This window comes from Eschrichtius robustus, chromosome 9 (assembly GCF_028021215.1).
Source record: "Eschrichtius robustus isolate mEscRob2 chromosome 9, mEscRob2.pri, whole genome shotgun sequence".
NCBI lineage: Eukaryota > Metazoa > Chordata > Mammalia > Artiodactyla > Eschrichtiidae > Eschrichtius > Eschrichtius robustus.
The window spans coordinates 29,449,139-29,472,576 of NC_090832.1; the positions used below are offsets into that span (position 1 = coordinate 29,449,139).

General features: G+C 40.4%; 1 protein-coding gene across 1 annotated transcript in view; it reads left to right on the plus strand.

Annotated features, from left to right (window-relative positions):
* The window catches only part of SGK1 (serum/glucocorticoid regulated kinase 1), a 110,913-nt gene that overhangs the window by 22,088 nt on the left and 65,387 nt on the right, over window positions 1-23,438 (plus strand). Inside the window, exon 2 of the mRNA XM_068550934.1 lies at window positions 21,460-21,675. Within this exon, the coding sequence (XP_068407035.1) occupies window positions 21,460-21,675 (216 nt within the window). The remainder of the gene's footprint in view (window positions 1-21,459; window positions 21,676-23,438) is intronic.

A 23,438-nucleotide genomic window follows, 5' to 3' on the forward strand; every position in this document is an offset into this window, starting at 1 on the left:
AAACACAGTGGGCCATGACAGCTGATTCAGAGGGTTTCTCTGTTTCCAAAACAAGAACTTTTATTGCAGTGTGTGGAAGGAGCATTAAGACAAGAGGATCCTTGTGGTTTCTCGCTGTATCTGTGGAAAAAACCTGCGGTTAAGGTTTAAATTAAACTGACGTTAAAAGAGCCTTTGTAGTTACTATGCGTATTTTAACATCTGTTGCTATAGCTATACTGACACTGAGTATTGTGAATGATGATTTAGGGGTGATGGAATAAAATGTGGTTTCCTGCCTATGATTTTCTAAGGCTGACTTGGTCTTCTTTAATGATGAGACATAGACCAAGGAAAATTATTAAGGGCATAGAAAACATAACAGAAAGAAAAAATTGTTAAGATACCAAGTATTTCTGGTATAAGAAAAAAAAGTAGGACTTCCCAGTACCACATCTGTAATTTTATGGATTCTTTTGTTTTGGCCAGTTTCAGGTTTAGAGCAATTTTCAGGTTTAGGTTCATGGAGGCTCCCCCATGGCAACCCTGCATACACATTCTCCTCTTTGTTAAGGGACCTTTGAGGATGAACCAAACATATTTCTCTTCATAAAATATTTCGGAACACCTCTTAGCCAACTTGAAAAACCGATTGCAAGGATATTATGTTTTATGCCTGGCTAAAATGTTTCATTTTAGACTAGTTTTGGTTCAATCAATTGTGGCCAATATGACAAAGTCCCATTATTGGGTTTTCCTCAGAAGGAGCAGAGAGTGTGGCCGAGCTAGTAAACGCTAGTAAACTAGTAAACGCTCTCTAATATACCATGTGTTATATGTATTTATGTGAATGTTGTTTCTGTTTATTTCTCAGTAAATTTGGGTAAGCTCAAAGAACTTTTGCTGGAAATAATTTAATTATGCCAAACATACTGTATACCACAAGTGCTAGGATAAAAATGTGTTTGTATATTTGTTGTTGTGGTCCAGCACATTCTGTGGAGAAGCAGCAGGAGGTAGTAGATAGGACTCTGAAAAAAGTCAGACCTGGATTCTGCATCTTACTTGCTGTGTGACTTTAGGCAAGTCAAGTGACTTCTCTGAGCCTCAGTATTTTTTATCTATAAATTAGTGATGATGTTGGCCTTGTGGGATATTATGCATAAGAGGTGACAATTGCACAGTGCCTGGGACACAATAGTCCTTCAATAAGAGAAAGCTGCTTTTAGTGTATTGGGGCATTATTGACAGAATCCTTGGTAGAAATTTGACATCATTGTACCTGTAGTAGAGTTCTTATTTTACTGAATGCTGAACATTTACAAATCTAGAATGGGGAAGAAACATCAAACTCAGATTCTGTAACCTCAGATATTATATCACTTATAAATCATCATATTGTAAATAGTCATTATAATACATGGCAGCAAAAATTCAATGAAAACAAACAAAAACAACCTCTCAGTCAATCATTTGGATTTTAGTGTATTTGATAGCCAGTGTGACAGTCTTATGGCCTTCAAAAATGTTCAAACATATAAAGGAATGAATTTGCATTGATAATATAGCACAATGTCTCAGATGAACCCTAAATTGGAAATCGGGATTGATCTATAGAATTGGGTGCCCAATATCTCTTTATACTAAATGACATGCATGTGTGCTTTTAGTTTTTGGAAGAAGAAGGCACTATACAGGGACAGAAGAGTAGTTGTGGCATACAGGCCCTTGAGAATGGAGAAGGTGAAGTTTGAAAGACTTGTATAGTATCTGTTTCCCTGCCCACATCAAGGGACGGGTTTGAGTAGTGGTGGGGAAGGGATGTCAAGACTAGATGCTGAAGGGCCGTGTTCTCCAGTGGCTTTGAAACTCTGAGCACACATTATGCCACTTGGGCCTCTGGTGATGGTCGAATGAGACAGAGAACTGGGCAGGGGGGCATTTTCCACCCCATAAACACCTGCCCCCGTCCTTGAACTCTCATGCCAGCATCACATCGACACACAGGGGCTGAGGCATCACAGGAATGCGAGGCAGTCACCAACAAAGCTGTCTGTGCAGAGCCAAGACAACACAAGCACAACTGGAGGCCCAGATGAGGTTAAAGAACACACACACACACCTGGATTTTCTTCTGAGGACGCTCTGAGGGGAGACTAAGACACATAATTTGGCCATTACCTTTAAACTGACCTCATTTGCACCCAAAGGCTCCTGAGGGCTAGGACACATTCAAATGAGCTAATCAGATTAGTAAACATTTAGAAAATACTGACAACTTGGCCTTGTGGCAAAGAGATAAGATGGGTTTTCATGGTGAGGAAAGAAAGGATACCTGGGCTGCAAAAACTCCTCCTTGATTTGAAGGAGGAGGGCAAAAGCAGGGACCTGGGAAATCCTGGAGCTGTGGTTTTCAAAGTGGGATCCCCGTAACGGCAGCATCAGCTTCTCCTGGGAACTTGATAGAAATGCAGATCCTGGTCCTCAGCCTCAATCTACTGAATCAGAAACTCTGGAGATGGGGTCCAGGGAACTGTGGTTTAATTAGCCCTCCGTGTGATTCTGATGCAGGCTTAAATTTGAGAACCTCTGGCCTTGTGGAAGTTGAGAAAACTGGGGGGTAGCCTATGAGGTGGGAGGAAGCCCTGGCATCTGCCCTGCCCCTAGGTGGGCCCCATTTACCTAATGCCTCTGCCACTGGCCTTGTGTCATTGTCCCTCCTTCCACCCCCCAACAAAGTGTATGGAGTCCAGTCCCACACCCCCCAGAGCACTGCCCCAGGTAAGCCACACCCCTCTAGGCCACTCCCCAGAGCCCACCTGGGGCTTCTTTTACAAAAGGCCACGAGCCCTCTTTCAGTGCCCGCTCTCCTAAGGGGGACCCCATGCATGCGCTGTATAGGGGAAGGGGGGCAGGGTTGAGGGCGAAGCTTGAGCCCCGGGCAGTGGGGTGGAGTCAGACGGCTTGGCTGGAGCCTCAGGCAGTCCCAGGCCCTGTCACCAACATCTACGTGAGTGCCTAGGACAATCACCTGCTCACCGTTTTATCTAGGGGCAACCTAAGTGACCCCAGTTCAAATTAGTGACCTGAGGAGAAGAAATAAGACCATCAGTTTTTTTTCTCTCAGAAATCTAGTCTCTAAGAGGAAAACAAGAAACTTACAAAAAGTAACTCTGATGTACTTTAGAAAAAAGTTGGCAGTCCAACTTTTTTCCCTGGCAGTCCAGTGGTTAGGACGCCGTGCTTCCATTGCAGGGGGCACAGGTTCCATCCCTGGTCGGTGAACTAAGATCCCTCAAGCCGCGTGGCATGACCAAAAGAAAGAAAGAAAGAGAGAGAGAGGGAGGGAAAGAAAGAAAGAAAGAAAGAAAGAGAGATAGAGAGAGAGAGAGGAAGGAAGGAAGGAAGGAAGGAAGGAAGGAAGGAAGGAAGGAAGGAAGGAAGGAAGGGAGGAAGGAAGGGAGGAAGAAAGAAAGGAACAGTTATTTTTCTGCTTGCCTACTTCTATGCGGTAACCTAAATTAGTCATTTAATCACTATTCTGAGATGATGCTTTCTTTACCAGGCTACTACTATATGTAGAATTCTGAAATAAGGTCTGAACACCTAGGTTAACTAGAAAATTAATATCAATTGAACATGAATTTTAGAATAACTTCAAACTCCAAGTGAATGAACTTTTCTTCTAGTCAAGGTCAAATATAAAGTCAAAATATAAAAATATTTTTTTCATCACCTGCCAGATCTGGAAATTTTTAAATATGTCTGTTAAAAATGTCTTCATTTCCAGGAAAATGAGAGAGAGCAAATAATTAAGAGCACTATGGAGATTTTAGGAACTGAAAAATAGTAGTGAAAAATATATTCAATTCTAAGATTTATTATTTCTCTTCCGATCAATATAAAATAATACCTTTCCCTTTTTAGAAATTCATTTTTAAAATATTTCCAAGTCTACATTCTATTGAATTAATATAATTGTATATAATTTAATGAAATAAAAGAGAACAGAAACAAGATTATGTTAACCACTACCAGAACACATACAATATCCTTCAAGGTAACTGGACACAGAGACTTAAAACAGGCATAATTTCCATCTAAGAACTAATGATTATAGTTAAAAGGTGTCTCATTTTAAATGAGGAAATCCATTATATTCATCTCCAGTGGTAAGGGATCATTATTATATTGTAATTATATTTTATATTGGCTCCATATTTCAGCTAAAGTTGCTGAAAAGTAGAAAAAATAATTATAGCAAGCAGTTCTATGAAGTGTACCTCAGGGAACGTAAAGCTCAAGGGAAAAGTCCTCCATGAGCATGGCTTGCATGATGGCACCAGGGCTGGGTGCACAGGGCACACTTTAAATATGTGTTTTTCAGGCTGTGTTGGCTGATTTCTAAGTCACCTCCTAGCTTTGACCTTGTTCTAAGCATTAGAACATTATAATGTCATTTGTGCATTGCAAAAAATAGCCTTTATAAAAAATTCAGTTCTTGATTCTATGCTTATCTAGCATAGAATTTGTTTTTCTGGCTACAGTCTCGCAGAAAAATTGTACGTTGCTAAAGCCATTTGGCTGAGAGATGCCACCTAGTTTGGTAAGAAAAACCCTGCTGTTAATTTTACAAGCTTGCTAACCTTCTCCAAGTCCTGATCTGTTACAGAATGGTTGGACGACTTCAGAAAAGCATCAGTTTTATATTCTGCAAAATTAGAACCATGTGAGAAGCTTTACTCAGTGGATGAATATGCAGCTAGGAGCTTTGAGCTTAATACAATGGTCCACAAATTAGAAATATTGTTTAATGAACCACAGAAAAGTCCGTCCAGGAAGAATAGTTATAAGAGCAAATAAAATTTCAAAGAGTAATAAAAGAGCTGTAACAAAGGGACTCATTTAATGTTTAGAACCAAAAAAAAAAAAAAAAAAGCATTATTTGGGCACTTCATTTCACAGAATAAAAGATTGGTCAGATTTCTTCTTCGATGTGCCCTCTGACAGGCAGCTGCCTTCTTTAAGAGAAAGCCCCATTTAACTTCTGTTATATGGAAAGCCCACATATGCCTTGCTGTTACCTCCATCCATTGGTTCATCTTTCACACAATAGCTATTCAAATACTGGGAAACTGTAGTCATGGCCTTCCTAAGTTTTTCATCTCCATCTTTTTTATTTGGTCTCTGAATCAGGGCTCTCCAGTGAAACAGACCGTTAGGAGATATAGATGAAGAAAGTTATTTCAATGAATTGGCTCATGCGATTGTGGAAATAGCAAGTTTGAAATGTATAGTGCAGGCTGGAAGGTTGATGCAATCTTGAGGCAGAATTTCTTCTTTCTGAGGGAAATCTGTTTTGCTCTTAAGGCCTTTCAGCTGATTGGATGAGGCCCACCCAGATTATCAAAGATAAACTCTTTTAGTTAAAGTCAATTGATTGTACATATTGATAACATCCACAAAATCCCTTTACAGCAAACCATAGATTAGTGTTTAATTTAATAACCAGGTACTATAGCCTAGCCAAGTTTATACATATAACTAACCATCACAATCTCCTTCCCCATTTTACCTGTTCTTATTTGGGTGTTCCCTAGTTTGTCAATACCCCTATTAAAATCAGAAAACCAAGTCTAGAACCAGTACTCCTGATTTGATTTAGCAGGTTAGAGGTCAGTGTATCACCTCCCTTGTTCTAGTCTCAATGTTTCTACTGATATAGCTTCATTCCAATAGTCCAGAAGATGGATTTGGTGATTCTTATAAGGTTTAGTGTGAACTAAAATCCCTAGGACTTTTTCTACTTGAACTGCTTTTAAGCCAGTCTCTCTTATTCCACAATTAGAAGGAAAATAGTGAATTTACCTGTCATAGCTCAAGTGTAAGAAAGCTCAGGTACATACTTAAACTTTATTAACATGTGAGTGACTTTCTCAGTACAAGTTATATGTGGGGTTATAGTATGTCAGCATTGAACAAGGTCATGAACATCTTGACTTCCCTCTGCCCCTACTTGCCAAGTGCCTGCAACTTTCTCTGAAGTAACTCTAGTGACTTCCTGTCTTTTCTGAGAGCCAGTTTCATCTTTGGAAAGCTAACTGTGAATAATTACAAAATTAATTATCCTTATACATGTATATTCATTTCACATACTCACAGAGGGCTCAGATGCCTTCCTGCTACTACCACCTGCTTGTCTTCTAATTTGCACCACTTTTTAGATAAGTATGATCATTACCTCTTAATGGATGAGAAAATACTCAGAGTTTTAGTTGCTCAAAATCACACCTCTAATAAGTTCAAGAAACAACACTTGAAATCAGACCTTCTAACAGTACTAAGATAGTTAGATAAACATCAAAACAGACAAAAGCTAAAACTATGAATGTATAGGTGGATGAAAAAGTTGGATCAGGACCTTAAAATTATGGTTATGGTCTAGAGTCAAGGAAGCTGGAACAGAGAATAAGACCATGAAATTTCCAAAGATTGGGTCTGCTACTTCATTCAGACCCCATGGGTGACAGGTAGTTACTTAGCAACTAATAAAGCAAATATTTGCTGAACTTGATCCATGCAAGACACTGCCTGGGGTGACAAGTGACACAAAGATGTCTAACGTGAAAACTTTATCTTTAAAAAATTTACCATCTAGTAAAGGACACAAATTAAGAAGTTAAATTGCCACTATAAGGCATCTATTTATTCCTTTACCCATCTCTTCATCTACAAATACTTAGGAATTTCTGTGTGCCCTCAAGACAGTCATGAACAAGATATAAGTAATAAAATGATAATAGGAAGTATCCTCTACAGGGTAGAGGTACCCTTCTACAGAGAAAGGCCACTGGAAGATTGAATGAGACTGGGAGAAATTCTTCACCCAGGAGAGGAAAATGATGAACAAAGTTGAGGATTCCTTGTAAAATGAGTCAAGCACTCCTAACCCAAACCTTCTCATGTTGGCCCTTGTATGTTTCCAAGGGAAAATGACCAGGTGGGGAATGGCTATAATGAGACCAGTGATTTTTCAAGAAAGTGATAAGTAAAAATATAAAGCTTGATAGAATCAGAGAAGCAAAATTAATACCCATGCATAGAAAGGTGAAAAGCACCTGGTGATGAAATTTTAAGTAAATCATTGACCACTATCCAAGTCAAATAAATGTCAAAATCAGTGGAAATCATTGGTCTAAGGACATGTTAGAAATTTTATAGTAGCCCTCAAGGTCTCATACAGCCCCTTAGGAAAAGGAATAGCAACAGTATTGGCAAAGAAATTAGTCTTACAGACTGAATCCTCAGGGGAATTCTCAGAGTATAAATGAAGTCCTCCAATTTCATATACACATGATAAGTTATTTTCTCCTAACCCTTCTAGCATGACATTATGGCAAAAAAATTCTTCTATATTTCTTATAATCCCAGGAGGGGAATATACCTCATGGTAATTATCCATGAAAATAAATACTAGCTGGAATCTTTAAAGAGTGCATGAATCACGGTGCTATACAATATGATGGATTCACATGAGAAGTTTGAAGTAAAAATGGGGGGTTCAAGGAGGAAGATACTTCATGAAGTTGTAATAAGCTTTCATGAAGATGCTTTTAGAGCCAGGTTTTCAAGTTTGGCTAAGATTTGACCCAGCAAAACTGAGATGAGATGAAGAATAAAAGTCACTCCTATTGACAAGAACACATAAGAATCCAGAAACTCAATGATCAAAACATGAAGGATTTGTTAGGAAAAAAACAAATAATCTGTTTTGGCTGGTGTATGGCACAAAAGCAGGTGAATCATGGGGAATTGGATGGTAAATAGTGTCAGGGCCAGAGCATGGAGAGATTCCAGGTAAATGCTAAACAAAGTGGCTTGGCCCTTATTCAGCAGAAAATAAAAAGTCATTGAAGATACTAAGCAAGGAAGTAATATAATCAAAACTATGTTTTGGGAAGATGGCTCTAGTAGGGAAGTGCAGGGTAGATTGGAAGGGGGCAAAGGAGAAAGGGAAATGAGTAGGCTGCTGTGATGGTGTTTAATCACCACTTAACCTGTGACTCTTGGGTTCCTAAAGAACGTTCCCTATGGGACTGAGGAAAGAAAATGAACTATTGAGCTCGTTGTCTGCTGACCGCAGTTCGTATTACAATCAACAGTGTTTCCTTAATACTCAGTTCACTAGAGACAGGCCTGGAATTCAAATGCCTTGTTTTCATATACTCTAAATTTTTGTTTTGTTTTGTTTTAGTGGATTTATTAGCCAAAGTACCCACCAAAGTCCATTTTTTTAAATTTTATTTCATGTTTTTGGAAAATTCTTTCCTATTTTTTTGATTAGTTAGGATTAGTTTCCCTTATGCTCAGAATATTTGCCCTATATTTCTTTATGAAATGTAAGTACTCACCTTATTTAACCTTGGACATGGACAAAAGACATTTTTAACACTTTTTATTATCTTCTGGCACTTGGTGGAGGGCTCAGAGACAGCTGGATTTTGGAAAGAAATGAAATTTTGGTCATTATCAATTTGGGATGTAAAAGAAGACCATAAAATCCAAACTGTAAGAACAATTTGAGTTCAAGCAATTGGACAGTTTTTATGCTACGTACAACCTTCATCACACAGTCTACTCTGTCATTTCCAGAGAATAACCACAATTCCATTTCCTCTTTTCCCAAACAAGGGCTGATGTTCAGTTGACATGCATGGTAAGCCATACTGATTTTGAAATGTTGAAATATTTCTATAAGGGTTAGTAAATAGCCACTGTCCAGAACTTTCTGAGTGTCCCCTCCCTCCAACCAACCTAGCTGTTCCTGCCTGTCCCAAAGGACTCTTCAAGAACTCTCCACAATCTAATAAGCAGAGGCGTGAAATTGGGACAGTAGGAGCCCTAAGCGATCCTGCCTGGGTCCTACAGACAATGTCTGTGCTCTGTGCCCCTGCTGTTCAACGGGTGAAATATTTTGAATTATGTCTACCTAAAAGCAACTTTCTTTTCCTGGAGAGCTGTATTCCTTGCATCTAATTACACCAATATGGTCCACATTAAAAAAATGCTTACTTTTTCTGGAATCTGGATATGTGTCTCTGCCTTTCAGTTCTGCCTCTCACTAGGTAGATTGTTATCTCAGCCTTTTCCACATGACAAGAGAGAGGCTGCTGGTATTTCCTCGGGACACATCCCTAGGGTCTGCAATACAAAAAGAAGAAAACTCTACCTCCCAGTTTCAGTATGAAAAGATTGCAGAGAAGGATTCTGATTAGTTCTGATTTGGGTCGCAGGCCAACTCTTGGACCGATCACCATAGCCAGAGGCATAAGGTCTTACAATTGCCTTTGCCTGAATGTTATGTATGAAGCCCTCCCCATAAAGCTGAAAGGTTTGCTATTTCCTTTTGGGGTTTAATGAGGACCATATTAATGTATTGCATTAAATATGTCTTTCTGGATTATATACTCCATTTTCATTTACTCATTTTTCCTTTAACGCGTCAGCTCATGCTGCCCAGTATTGCTATCCATTGGCAGATTGCACCGTTTCTGGAGGATGTAGGATCACCAGGGATAATGTTGCTTGCTAAGCTCTTTCTCTGATTCTAATTCTTTAGTTTTAATATTATTATTAGTTTTTTTTTTTCACATCCCAAAAGTGCATCTGTCCTGAAAAATATCTTTTTGTCCTTCTCCACTTACACAGATTCATAGTAATGGTAATTTTCCTCTGGCTCAATTGTTCTGAGGTCATAGTGAGTTTTCCGATTTCAGCAGTTTCCATAGGATTTTCAAACATCTGCAATTCATTCTGAATTCCTTCTGCCATCTCCCACATTTTTAGTACCTCAAAATTCTTGGACATAGTAGCGACTTAATAAATATCTATTTATTAGCTTTGACTTCCTTCTTGTTTTCAGGCAACAATTAAATCTTACCATTTTCTTTATAAAACATGAAGTGAGGGGGAAAAAATAGAATACTGAAATAGAAACCATTACCAATACAGCACAAGCATCGTCTGGAGGAAAATTGTTTTTGCATAAAATTGAAACTGACTGTGCTGTGCAACTTCTGTGATAAGAAGACCCGAGGAAGGAACAAAAACAACAGGGAGTAGTAATAAGCCCCCATTTTGGATGTAAATCATCGTCCCTTTCATTTAGCACTTTCAGTTTAATTAAGAAATGTACACTGTTCAAATAATGAGACTTTCATCAGTCTGCATCATTGCAATTTAAATGGATTTTCTAACAACTGCCCTTAATACCATAAGATTATTCTAAGAGCCTTGTGGGGTTTTTTCCGTTTATCTAATGGAGGTAATACATGGTTATGGAAGAATGTAACTGGCTTGGTAAGCAAGGAGAAAATGTAGTGGGTAAAGTAAATGTTATTTGATCATTTGTTCATTCAGCAGACCTGTGCTGAACACAGCACACCGTAGAAGTAGGGGTTCCAAATTATCTTAGTAGAACCCAGTGAAGATATAGCCTTGAATCTGTGATGTGGCTGCAAGGGATTGTGGGGTTTACCCGCACCGAGCCCTTCATTTCACAGATAAGGGCAGTGAAGCTCAAACAGGTTAAGTGACTTGCTCAAGGTGGTTGCACAGCTGGAACAAGAATCCAGTTCTCATAAGCCAGTTCATTCATTTCTGTAGAAAATCATTTTTACATTTTACATGGGTTTTTGTTTTGTTTTGTTTTGTTTTTTTAAAATTTATTTATTTAATTTATTTATTTTTGGCTGTGTTGGGTCTTCGTTGCTGCGCGGGCTTTCTCTAGTTGGCGGTGAGCGGGGGCTACTCTTCTCTTCATCGTGGGGCACAGGCTTCTCACTGCGGTGGCTTCTCTGGTTGTGGAGCACGGGCTCTAGGCACATGGGCTTCAGTAGTTGTGGCACACGGGCTCAGTAGTTGTGGCTCGTGGACTCTAGAGCGCAGGCTCAGCAGTTGTGGCGCACGGGCTTAGTTGCTCTGCGGCATGTGGGATCTTCCCGGACCAGGGATCGAACCCGTGTCCCCTGCATTGGCAGGCGGATTCTTAACCACTGCACCACCAGGGAAGTCTTACATGTTTTATAAATTGTGAGAAAACCCAAATCACTTGTAAACTGACTGTTTCACCCCAGAATAACATAAAAGCAATATTATACTTGCTGCTTAGTAACCTTTCACGTGCCACACCTGACCCTACCCTTAACCATAAGAATCTATTAAATTCATAATATACCTTGATTATTAAGGAATTTAGCAGTTGTATGAAATAATAAACCTCTGACACTATATTAGATTCAGTGGGGGTGGGAAGGGAGGAAGAAGGGAAGGAGATGGTCTTTGAAGGATGATAAGGTAGCACTCCAACAGGGGCTGCAGAATGGCGCTTAAGCTTCCACTTGCATTATACTCAGGGTAAGCCCTCCCAGTGCCCGCTCCTGGGTCTGTCCAGTAACCTCCTGCCCATCCTACCTGACCCCCTAACCTCCAAGGCCCCACTCTTTTCATGCTTCATTCAGTCTTCCCTGACCTTCATCCAGTCACACAGAGCTTGAAAGTAAAATTTAAAAATTTTTTAAAAAAACTGATTTACCTTCATTTTTTAAAAAGCTCCCCTAGGTTTAGAAACGCATGTAGGAGATGTGCTTTCTTGGGTTTCCCTGGTGGTGCAGTGGTTAAGAATCCACCTGCCAATGCAGTGGACACGGGTTCGAGCCCTGGTCTGGGAAGATCCTGCATGCCACGGAGCAACTAAGCCCGTGCGCCACAACTACTGAGACCATGTGCCACAACTACTGAAGCCCGCGCACGTAGAGCCGGTGCTCCGCAACAAGAGAAGCCACCGCACTGAAAAGCCTGTGAACCGCAGCGAAGAGTAGCCCTCGCTCGCCGCAGCTAGAGAAAGCCCTTGCGCAGCAAGAAAGACCCAATGCAGCCAAAAATAAGTAAATTAAATAAATAAATTTAAAAAAAAGAAGATGTGCTTTCTCGAGACCCCCGTCTCTACCCAGTGCTTGTTCCTCTAGTCTAGGCTGCCTTTCCCCTGGACGTGTTCTAATTCATCCAGAGTACGGCAAATCTAATCACTGGAAAGTTTAAAACCCTTAAGTTTTCCCTCCCTGGGAGTGAAGGATAACATTCCATCATTCAGGCGGTCAAGTCCCTTTGATAGCTGACGCCCTTCCCTCTTTTGCTTTCTGTCTTGCCCTATACATGCTCACCCCCAAGGGCGGCTCCAGCCAAGCCCATCACGCTATTCTCTCTATCCAAAACTCACCCCCATCACGGCCCTGTCCTAGTTGTTCCCAAGGATGAACTCAAACTAGCTTTAACACTGTTTTACAACTGTTGACTTCCTTGTTGATTCTTAAGGACAATTGCCTCTTATTTTTTATTCCCTGTGCCTTGAATAATATCTGGCTTTAAGCCAATCAACAAATATTTCTTTATCGTTTACTGTATGCTGGGAGCTGCACTCAGTGGGTATAATAGTGAGCCTCTTTCCTTGGGATCTTCAGCTCAAAGTCAAGGCAGACAGGAAATGGGGAGAGGACGGGCTAGGAAGAGAGAACACACAAAAGAAACTTTGTAAATGTCCCTTTAATGAATAAATGAGAGAAAATAATGTCTTCCTCCTTGTGAAATTCAAATTCTAATAGGGAAAATAGACAAGTAAATCAGAGTGAATGTGAGTTCCCATTTGAACAAATAAATACCTTAATGGGTCAAGGGGTAGTGAGAAGACAGACAACGGTAGACTGTCCCTAGTGTGTGACACTTAGCAAAAGTTCCCAGATTGACAGGTGGGTCAGAGGGAACAGTTTGTATACAATCAAAGACTTAGGAGACCAGGCTTTAAGACAACTGAAAATTAAATATGGTGGAGGCTCTGGATGCACCAGGGGCACAATGGGAATGGAGAATCCAGATCCTAGGGGAATTGGTATCCCAGGCCAAGGAGTTTAGACTTTACCATTTTACGTTTTTTTTTTTTTTTTTTTTTTTTTTGGTCATGCCGCGGAGCATGCGGGATCTTAGTTCCCTGACCAGGGATCAAACGCAGGCCCCCTGCAGTGGCAGCACAGAGTCCTAACCACTGGACCTCCAGGGAATTTCCCTAGACTTTACCATTTAGACGAGTGTTCTTCAATTTGTGTGTCAGCTATTAGTGGGTCATGAAATCAAATTAGTGGGTTGTAATAAGCATTTTAAAGGAATAGATTAAATAGAAAATGTCAGTGCATTTCATGAAAAAAGAATAAAGTTGGAGGTAGACCAATTTTTCCTGTTATATCTCTCTGTATCATTACAAATGTGCATAAATGAGTATATGTGCAGGACTTTTTTTTTACCTGGCCACACCGTTTGGCTTGCGGGACCTCAGTTCCCCAGCCAGGGATTGAACCCTGACCACGGCCGTGAAAGCCTGGAATGCTAACCACTAGGCCACCAGGGAACTCCCTGCACAGGCCTTTCTTACAGCACATTCATCCTTACCCAACAGATTTGAAAGCCACTGCTGCCATTGACGGGAAACCACTGAAGAGTTTAAAGCTGGGACAAGATCAGCTTTTCTATTTGGAAAGATGCCGTGGTTTCAGTGAGAATGGATTAAAGGGTCAAGGCCATTTAGGGCTTGGCTTTAAGAATCCAGATAAAAGACAATAAAACAGTGATTCTCGAATGAATATAGACTTGAGAGCTGCAGGATAGATAGATTTGCTGATTCATCCCTCCTTTCCACCTCCACTGCTGCTATTCTTTTTTGGCTCTTATCATTTCTTTTATAATCAAAGACTCCTGACTCATCTAGCTACTTGTGTTCTTGATCAACTTAAATCCATCCATCATACTGCATTAAAGACACATCTGACCATCCCACTCTCCTGCTTTAAACACTTCAGTGACCACTCATCACCCCACAACCCAACTTTTCTATCCAGCTTCAGTTCTTGCTTCTCCTCTATGGGCTTATTTTCTATACATCACGTGCAGATTTTTGCCTCTGTAATTTGGTTCCTGTCATCCTCTCTGCTGGCAGTGTCTTTCCCATCTCGATTCACCTGGCTTCCTTTAACTCAACATTTAAGCCTCAGTTTAACCATCACTTCCTCCAGGAAGCCTTCCCTGATTTCTCCCAACTGGGCCAAATACCTCCCACTTTTTCTGCCATGGCACTTTGTATAAAACTCTCTCATGCTTGGAACCATAACTATAATAGCCAATATTAACCAAGTGTTCACCCAGGGCCAAGTGCTGAGTTTACTTGCATTGTCTCATTTAGGCCTCATAAAACCCCGATGAGGTTGGTATTATCATTACTTTTATTTTACAAGTGTAGAAACAGCTTTGGGAAGGCTCAGTCAGTTGCCTAAGCAGTGATGCTAGGTTTTGCAGCCAAGCAGTGTGGTTCTAGAGCTTATGCTTTTAACTATTTGCTACATGAACACCTACTATGATGTGAAAACCCGCAGGCTCGTGGGGCAGTCTCCTCTGAAATGCAAGCAATCTCACTCAAAGGTCACTCAAGCAATTTTATTTCTTTGTGTCTTCACCACCCAGCATAATGCCAGGCAGAGACTTTTCGAACTTTTGTTGAAACCTTTAAATGCTGCAGAGTATGCAAGCCAGGTTAAGTAGTGAGAAGGGTCCATTGGATTTGGAAATGAGGTTTATTGACATCTCAGTAAAAACATGTTTCAGTGGAGTGAGACTCTTTTTGTCATGTTCTTCCCTTTAGTCCCAGAAAATATTAGGGGATCCATAATATTTGTTTAATGGATAATTGCAATGGGTTGAGGAGTAAATGTGAGGTGAAGAAATGGAGATCATGTTTTCATGAAGCTTAGCTAAGAAGGAAAAGGGCTGGGGTGGTGGTGAAAGAGGGTTTCTGGAACCAGGAAATTTGTGGGTGAAAAGGGGGTGTTATGTGTTCAGTTAGTTTACTGGCTTTTTAGAGATATTTCAGATATTTCAATGTGTTGAATACGCCAGGGGACAGTAGCCAAGAGAGAAGAAGTTAAAGCTCCTGGAACAGGGGATTATTGGAGGAGCCAGAAGAGGAAGCTTCCAAAGCGTGTGTGGGTGGATTAGCTGTGGACGGGCCAGCCAGGTTCTTTCCCGGGGATCAGCCCAGCCTTGCCATTTTCCCTGAACCTTATTTTTCAATTCCAAAAGCAAGTAGTACATACTGCCCCCTAAGAGACATTACCTGAAAGAATTCTCTCCTACTTCCTCTTTCTTCTTTCTTTTTTTTTTTTTTTTTTACTGTCACCATTATTTTATTCATCCATTCACTCAACAAATATTTACTGATACCTACTTTGTGCCCAGCACAAAAGAAGCCTTTCATTTTTTTTTTAAAGGGCCATTTAAACACTAAAAAAGCCAAAGGTACGATTCCAGAATGCCAGACAATCCATTAAATTGAACATGTTTGGTTTTAAGCATAACTTTTTCTGTTGTCCTCACCGTTCCCATCCTGCCAAGGGCTGTTCCTCTTTTTTCATTTTCTTTTTTTTTAAATTTTCTAGATCCAGGAAAGATGAATTCAAGCTAAAAGCCTCAGTCCCAGAACTTAAGGGACTGAGAAAAACTCTACTTCCATTTCCAAAGAAAGACTTATGTCAGTGAATTCTGATCTTTTTCTGTTTAAAGCTTTGTGGGGTGGGATGGGGTGAGGCGGGTACCTAAACGAGGAGGAAGAAGAAGGGGATTTACAGCACTGAAGTACAAGGACCGGGTCTGGTGTTGAATCCTCACTGCCTCATGCTGGTAAAACAGGGAGGATTGGCAGCTGTAACAGGAGATGCAGCTGAGGGTGCAGGTAGCAGCATAGAAAAGGATGAAGATATGTGGACCCTCTCATTCCTGCCTCTTCCCCCTAGCCCTCCTCACCACCCCATCCCCCAGACGAGGCCTGGGGAAACACAGGGTTAGACCCTGAGAACCTAGAACAGGATGCAATTACCTTGGCCAATGCTGAGAAGAAAGGACTGGGAAATCCCAAGGGCAGTGGCATGAAAGGATGGGGAATTCCAAAAGCCACTCTGTCTTCTCAGGGTGTCTGCTCTGAGGAGCTATTGCTGTGTGAAAGAAATCGTTATGCAGAACATATTTATTACCTTGATAGAGAATGACAGCCAAGTGTGTTAAGATCTATAAATGAGGGCTTCCCTGGTGGTGCAGTGGTTAAGAATCCGCCTGCCAATGCAGGGGACACGGGTTCGATCCCTGGTCCAGGAAGATCCCCATGCCATGGAGCAACTAAGCCCGTGCACCACAACTACTGAGCCTGTGCTCTAGAGCCCGCGAGCCACAACTACTGAGCCAGTGTGCCACAACTACTGAAGCCCGCGCACCTAGAGCCCGTGCTCCACAACAAGAGAAGCCACCGCAATGAGAAGCCCGTGCACCACAAGGAAGAGTAGCCCCACTCGCCGCAACTAGAGAAAGCTTGCATGCAGCAACAAAGACCCAACGCAGCCAAAAAAAAAAAGATCTATAAATGAATAAATATAGTTATTGTCAAAAATAATCAAGCAATTCCTATTTTTATTGCCTACTATTTGTAAGGCCTAATGCTAGCCTCCGGGGAATTAAAAAAAAAACCTAAGATGCTGTCCTCGCCCTTATGTTCCAGTTGGAGAGATGACATAGCATAACAGCCGGTGAGCATCAAAGTCCCACGGTTTTATATAAGCAATACACACTGCAGATGTTCAGAGAAAAGAAAGTTAGATGATGACCACGAATAGCTAAAGTGAAGAAATCAGATTAATATCACTGACCTTGTATCATAGCACTGTTACATTTTAGGAACCGTGCTATGACGCAGCCCCGGGCACCAAGGTGAGAGGAACTTGCTTCCAGGAACCTTCTCCTGAATTATGTTAATGTCATAACCAGCCTGCTGGCAGGCACCCCTCTGGAAAAAGGAATAGGTGTGGAGGTCTCTCTTTATGATCAATTGAATTATTCAAATCACTTTACTAGAAAACTTGCTTGACTATATCTGAATTGAAAGTTATGGTGGCAGCATATAAACAAAGTCAGTTTTGTATAATAAAAAACGGCCCCCTGGAAATTGCCAAAGTTGTGTCCAACATCACTTTCGCTTGGATTTTAAGGGAACACAGCTCTTCAGTCCCAGAAAACAAAAGGAGTGATGAGACCAGCAGGTGCTGCCTTGTGAATTCACAGATAAGTACCTGAACCCTCTATAATTTTTCTGTATCAGTGGACATCGTTATCAGCTTAAACGTATTAGATTAGGAGTAATATATGTTTCCTATTATTTAATAGGAAAAGAAAACCACTAGTGGAAAATCCCTAGAAGCTGGCCAATCTTTTTAATCACATCTGGTGATTTTCTAGTCTGCGGGATTATTGCTTTTGGAGATTTTTTTCATATCTATTCAAATAGAGAAACTAATAAAACCAGGGCAGACTGATTTAGCAAAGAGATTGGCTTAATATTTTGCATACACACCGTTCAGTAAGAGTAGCTGTGAGGTTAAAAGAAAGGCCTTACTCTTTGACCTGTGGCTGGAGAAGTAATTCCTTCTTTAAAAGTCTGATGCAGTTTGGAGAACAGGCTTCTAGAAAGCCCAAGTGAGGGAGCTTTTGATTTATTCGGGTCGAGGAAGATGCCTCGCCCCAGTCCGTGTTTGTTTACAATGGTCTCCACAAACGGGTGTGTGGCTTTGAATAAAACCCGGCCCAGGTGGCCCAGGAGCCAGGGCAGCAGCCTGTATCCGGGCATTCATCTTTCTCACACACGCAGCTGCTACGGTTTTCCGAGAGCCATTGTGACAGGTCTCTGAGGGGCTCCCAAAGCCACTCGCTGTCAGCAACTCCCACAATAGGCCGGTTGTAGCTTGAATTCCCTCAGGGCCAAGGGAGTGGTCCTGCACTCAGCAGCTTTGGAGGGCACCTTGCCGGAGTCCAAGGCCAGAGGGAGAGCCCTTGTACTCACGCCCTGTCCAGCCACTCTCTCAAGTTCAAGTACACATCGTCAACCCTGTCCTGAATCAGGCCAATAAAAACCACTTGGAAGGCTCCAAAGCAGTGAAATGTGCAAAGGAGTAGGGGGGCAAGGGACAGACTGAAGCCAGTAAGAGGACTTAGCCGGAGGAGATACAGCAGTTCAAGCCAAAGCAGGCGATGAATGCCAGCCACAGTCCTTGCACAAAATGTATTACTATATCTATTTTTATAACACCTTTCTCCCTGATGCTTCTGGAGAAATGGAATATTTCTAAATTTCCCTCGCCACGTTTTCTGTGGAAAGAGAGGGAGGATCCTAGTCCCATGTCTGTAAGGATCAGAATGGGTTAATTCGTTGAAGGTTATTTGGAATCAGGGACCTTTCTAATGAAATGTCACCCCACCCACTCCCAGCCCCCAGTGGGAGGTGTGAAGGCACAAAACACAAAACACTCACTCTTAGAAGACTTGAGTAAGTCATGTTATTCAGTAAGTTTACGTGAAATATAATAGATTCTAATAACCAAATCCCCAGAAATATGACACATACTTCACAAGTAGATCTTGGCAAGTCATTGGGTTTTTTTCCCTGGAAGACTTCAGTAGAATATGGCTATTTGTTTCAAGTCTTCAACTCATATTTGCAGCTTCAATCTTTCTCCCGAAATCTCATAAAATTAAAATTGAACCTTCCCACCCCCACTGAGACTGATCACTCATCCCTGCTTTACTTCCCCGCTTATTATTTATTTAAATACATACATAAATAAATAATTTATTCCCTTAGTCATAAGTCAAGCTCCACGAGGGCAGGTTTTGGGGGATCTGACTTGTAAACTGAATTCTCAATGCCTAGATTACGCCTGACACGTAACTGGTCTTCGATAATAAGTGATGAATGCATGAATGAAAGTTAAAATGTTGAAAGCATTGGATTTTTTTTTAAGTTAGAAGATAGCAAATCATTTTATTTCTACTTCATAGAATTCTACTTCATACTTATTCTACTTGCTAGAATAGCTTCAAGGGTCAAGCAGTGACTCTTGAAGGTGTAGGGTATGTTTGACTAGGGTTTTATTTGGCCAGCATTGTTTGCTTGGGGGGTTTATGTGTTTGTTTGTTCATTTTTTCATTTAAATTTAAAATCTCTTGGCAAACATGCACTCCTAGTTTGCCACAATCTCTACCACTCCCTATTTTTATATCCTGATCATAGGGCTTTACACATTTCCTGTTCTTGCCAGCCTCTGAAGACACTGAGTTTGCCAGCTTATACCCTAGTAGAAACTAGTTGACTGATTTGCTTAAACTAAGAGGTGTAGTTTTTCCCACATAATAATTTACATTGTGACTTTGGGCAAATTACTAACATCTTTGGGTCTCTTTCAACTCTCAAATTCTATAAAAGCATCTATGCATTGTTTGACAGCCTATGCTCAAAGTCATCTGAACTATTTTGGGAATTCTTAGCTGATATCAAATAAAATGACAATTCCTTATGTGATTCTTTTAATTAATTAATTAATTTATTTTTGGTTGAGTTGGGCCTTTGTTGCTGCGCGCGGGCTTTCTCTAGCTGTGGTGAGCGGGGGGCTACTCTTCGTTGCGGTGCCCAGGCTTCTTTCTCATCGCGGTGGCTTCTCTTGCTGCGAAGCGCCGGCTCCAGATACGCAGGCTCCAGGCACGCAGGCTCAGTAGTTGTGACTGGCGGGCTTTAGAGCGCAGGCTCAGTGGTTGTCAAGCACGGGCTTAGTTGCTCTGCGGCATGTGGGATCCTCCCGGACCAGGGCTCGAACCCGGGTCCCTTGCATTGGCAGGCGGAATCTCAACCACTGCGCCACCAGGGAAGCCCCAAATAGACACTTTGAATGCAGCTACTAACATGCTTATGGGGCCCCAGCGTGCAAGAAATACTGATGGAACCCTCCCAAATGTTAACATTAGAATAGTAAACGCAAAAAGATTATTTTAAATGACGTTAAAAAGAGTACCTATACATAAAGCAAGTAAAAGACACATATGCAACCAAAGAAAGAAATATGATGATTTTAATTGCTTAAGATTCTTATAAACTTTAAATTATTCTTTAAAAAAATTAAAGCACAGGACACTGTAAAAAGAGGGAGAACTAAGACATCCATGATCCTAACAAGAAATGCAAGTTTCTATTTTGCCTGTTACTTTCTTGCTTTGTCTATAGATAGTACATATATTTTTACATTTGCAATTATAGTGATTGAGCAATTCTGTATTTGGCTTTTTTTCGTATAATTACATTCTAAACATTTTCCATGTTGCTACAGAGTCTTCACAATATTTATTTTTAGTGATGGCATAATATTCCATCAAATTGCTTAAACATTCTTATGCTATTGCAATTTTAGTTTATTCTCAGTATATTTTTTAAAAATCTAATTGTCAGCATTACTAACTAAAATTCAGTACTGTGATTTTATTTTTTCATCCTTTCAGTATACACTAATTTCAGCAACTGGTTAACTATAAAAAGAATCCTCAGGAGTTTCAAAGAGCATGGAAAAGACATATTAAATCAGGATGAATTTCAAGCATTTGATGACAAGTCATAAAGCACTCCAACACTTGCTAAAACTGCATGCTTGTAAAGCAGTAGACACTGGATTCAAAGTGCCTGCGTCCTGCCTTTGCTTGACACCAGTATTGTGCCTTGGGGAAACTTGCTTTATTTCTCTGTGCCTCTGTCTTCTCATCCGCAAAATGGGATTAGTAATAGTGCCTATCATGTAAGACTGTTCTGAGGAGTAAACAAAAAAAACGTTGCATGTTAAACACTTAGAACAGTGCCCTTCATATTGAAAGTGCTATATAAATGTTATCCTTTTAATGTTAGAATACCTTTACATTTTTTTCTACTTTACAAGAATTCTACATGCAAGCAAGACAAGTGGTGAGTTTTAAAACTTTAAGGAAAAAAAAAAAACAAAGTGAGATAATTTCTTAGCCAGGAGCAACTTCTTTTATAACCAAGTTTTTACAGTAGTGAAATATATGTTAATTCATTTAGCAGCAGTTAGATCCTAAGCTATGGCATTAGTGTTTTATCTGATTACAATTCACCTTAGACATTCGTGAACTATCATTCTGTCAGCATAATCATAATAGTAAGAGTTGAAGTAAAATAAGCACCATCTACTCAATATTATGTGCCAGGCAAAACACTTGGACATTTTAAAATACTTTAAAATCTGCATAACAACCTGGGAAGAAATATTACTACCCCAGTCTTACAGATGGGGAGACAGACTCAGCGAAATGAAATGACCAGCCAAAAAACACGAGCTGCCGGAAAATGAGTGGCCAGCACTGACCAATTCAGGTTATGTTAAGATTTGATAGGTAGAGAAGTTGTGAGACTCCTTTCATGAGTGTCCATCCCACCAACTTTCCCATCAAAGCCTCATTAGACATCAAAGGAGGTAAAACGCATTTTTTCTTTTCTTCTGCTCACTGTAGGTACGAAGATGGATCAAGAGTCCGATGGTCAGCGTGGACAAGCATCAGAGTCCCAGCCTGAAGTACACGGGCCCCTCAGTGGTGTACATGCCACCAGGGGAGCCAGACTTCGAGCCTTCGTTGTGTCAGACGTGCCTGGGAGACCAAGCTTTCCAAAGAGGGGTTCTCCCTCAGGAGAACGAGTCAAGCTCATGGGAAACTCAATCCGGGTGCGAAGTAAGTTTGCTCTGGATCCATTCTTCTGAAAGGATTCTAGGCCTTTGCTTTTCTTGTATCCATGCCATGGTACGCCCCCAAAATTTATTTTTTTTAATGCACATTTATAAAGCTTCTGAGAAGGACATAGAATTGTGGCCTCTGTTAGCCCATTGTACTAATTATTTTTCAAATAGACTTTACTTCTTAGAGCGATTTTCAGATCACAGCAAAATTGAGAAGAAAATATAGAAATTCCTATACATTCCCTACCCCTAGATACGCATAGTCTCTCCCACTATCAACATCCCCACCAGAGTGGAACATTCCTTACAATTGATGAGTCTACATTGACACATCATCACCCAAAGTTCATAGTTTACATAACGGTTCACTCTTGGTGTTGTATATTCTATGGGTTTGGACAAACGTATAATGACATGTATCCATCTTTATAATCTCATACAGAATAGTTTCACTGTCCTAAAAACCCTCGGTGTTTCACCTATTCATCCCTCTCTTCCCCCAACCCCCGGCAACCACAGATATTTTACTGTCTCCATAGTTTTGCCTTTTGCAGATGCCATGCAGGTAGAATCATATACTGTGTTGTCCTAGTGTTTTTATGCTGTTCCAAGGCAGCAATGTTTTGGTCAACTAGAAATTCCTCCTGAGTTGTTTTTTTTTTTTTTTTTTAAACTATATTTTTCTTCCCTCTCTTTGTTTTGCCAAGCGCTATTTTAAATTTTTATTTTTATTTATGGCTGTGTTGGGTCTTCGTTTCTGTGCGAGGGCTTTCTCTAGTTGTGGCAAGCAGGGGCCACTCTTCATCGCGGTGCGCGGGCCTCTCACTGTCGCGGCCTCTCTTGTTGTGGAGCACAGACTCCAGACGCGCAGGCTCAGTAATTGTGGCTCACGGGCCCAGTTGCTCCGTGGCATGTGGGATCCTCCCAGACCAGGGCTCGAACCCGTATCCCCTGCATTGGCAGGCAGATTCTCAACCACTGCGCCACCAGGGAAGCCCCACCTCTGAGTTGTTTGATCACACAGAAATCAATTCTTGTATGATGTAAGAAAGATATCATAACAGTCATCTAAATTTGTAGCCACCACTGAAATATTTATCTCAGCTTGATTTGACCCATAACAGAGAACTATGTCAAGTTTTCACTATTTTCCCATATATACTCATATTTTTCATATATACTTATATTTTTCCTGACATTTTTCTCTGTTACTCCAAGAGTTTTGGGGATTTTTTTGTTTGTTTGTTTTTTAATTTTGCTAATTCAAGAAAGCCAGATAACTGACTTATCTTGTAGGTTCTAACATTTCAAAAATTTAAGGTTGTATTTTTAACTTATAACTCAATTAGGCTTATTTATTTTGACTTTTTAAACCATCAGATTACATGTTTATATTATTTTTATTACCAATTTATTGACATAAAAATACAACAGTAAGAAGACAGGACATGTTATTACAAAGTACAATTAATTGCAAGTGATCTTCCAATATATTATTTCAAATCAGTGCATCATAAGATGATAAATGTTAATAACTTCTCCTTCTTTTTTTTTTTAAATCAGCATTTTCCAGAGATACAGGAATCATTTTAGCTGCTAAAAGATAAAAACACTTGAATCTGAATACCTATTAACCCTGAGATATGCAATGTCTCAGAAACTGTTACCTCATGAAAAAGTAATACCTGCTGCCTACTTTCTAGGGTTATTGGAAATATCAAGTGAGATATACATAAAATATTTCATAATCTATAAAGT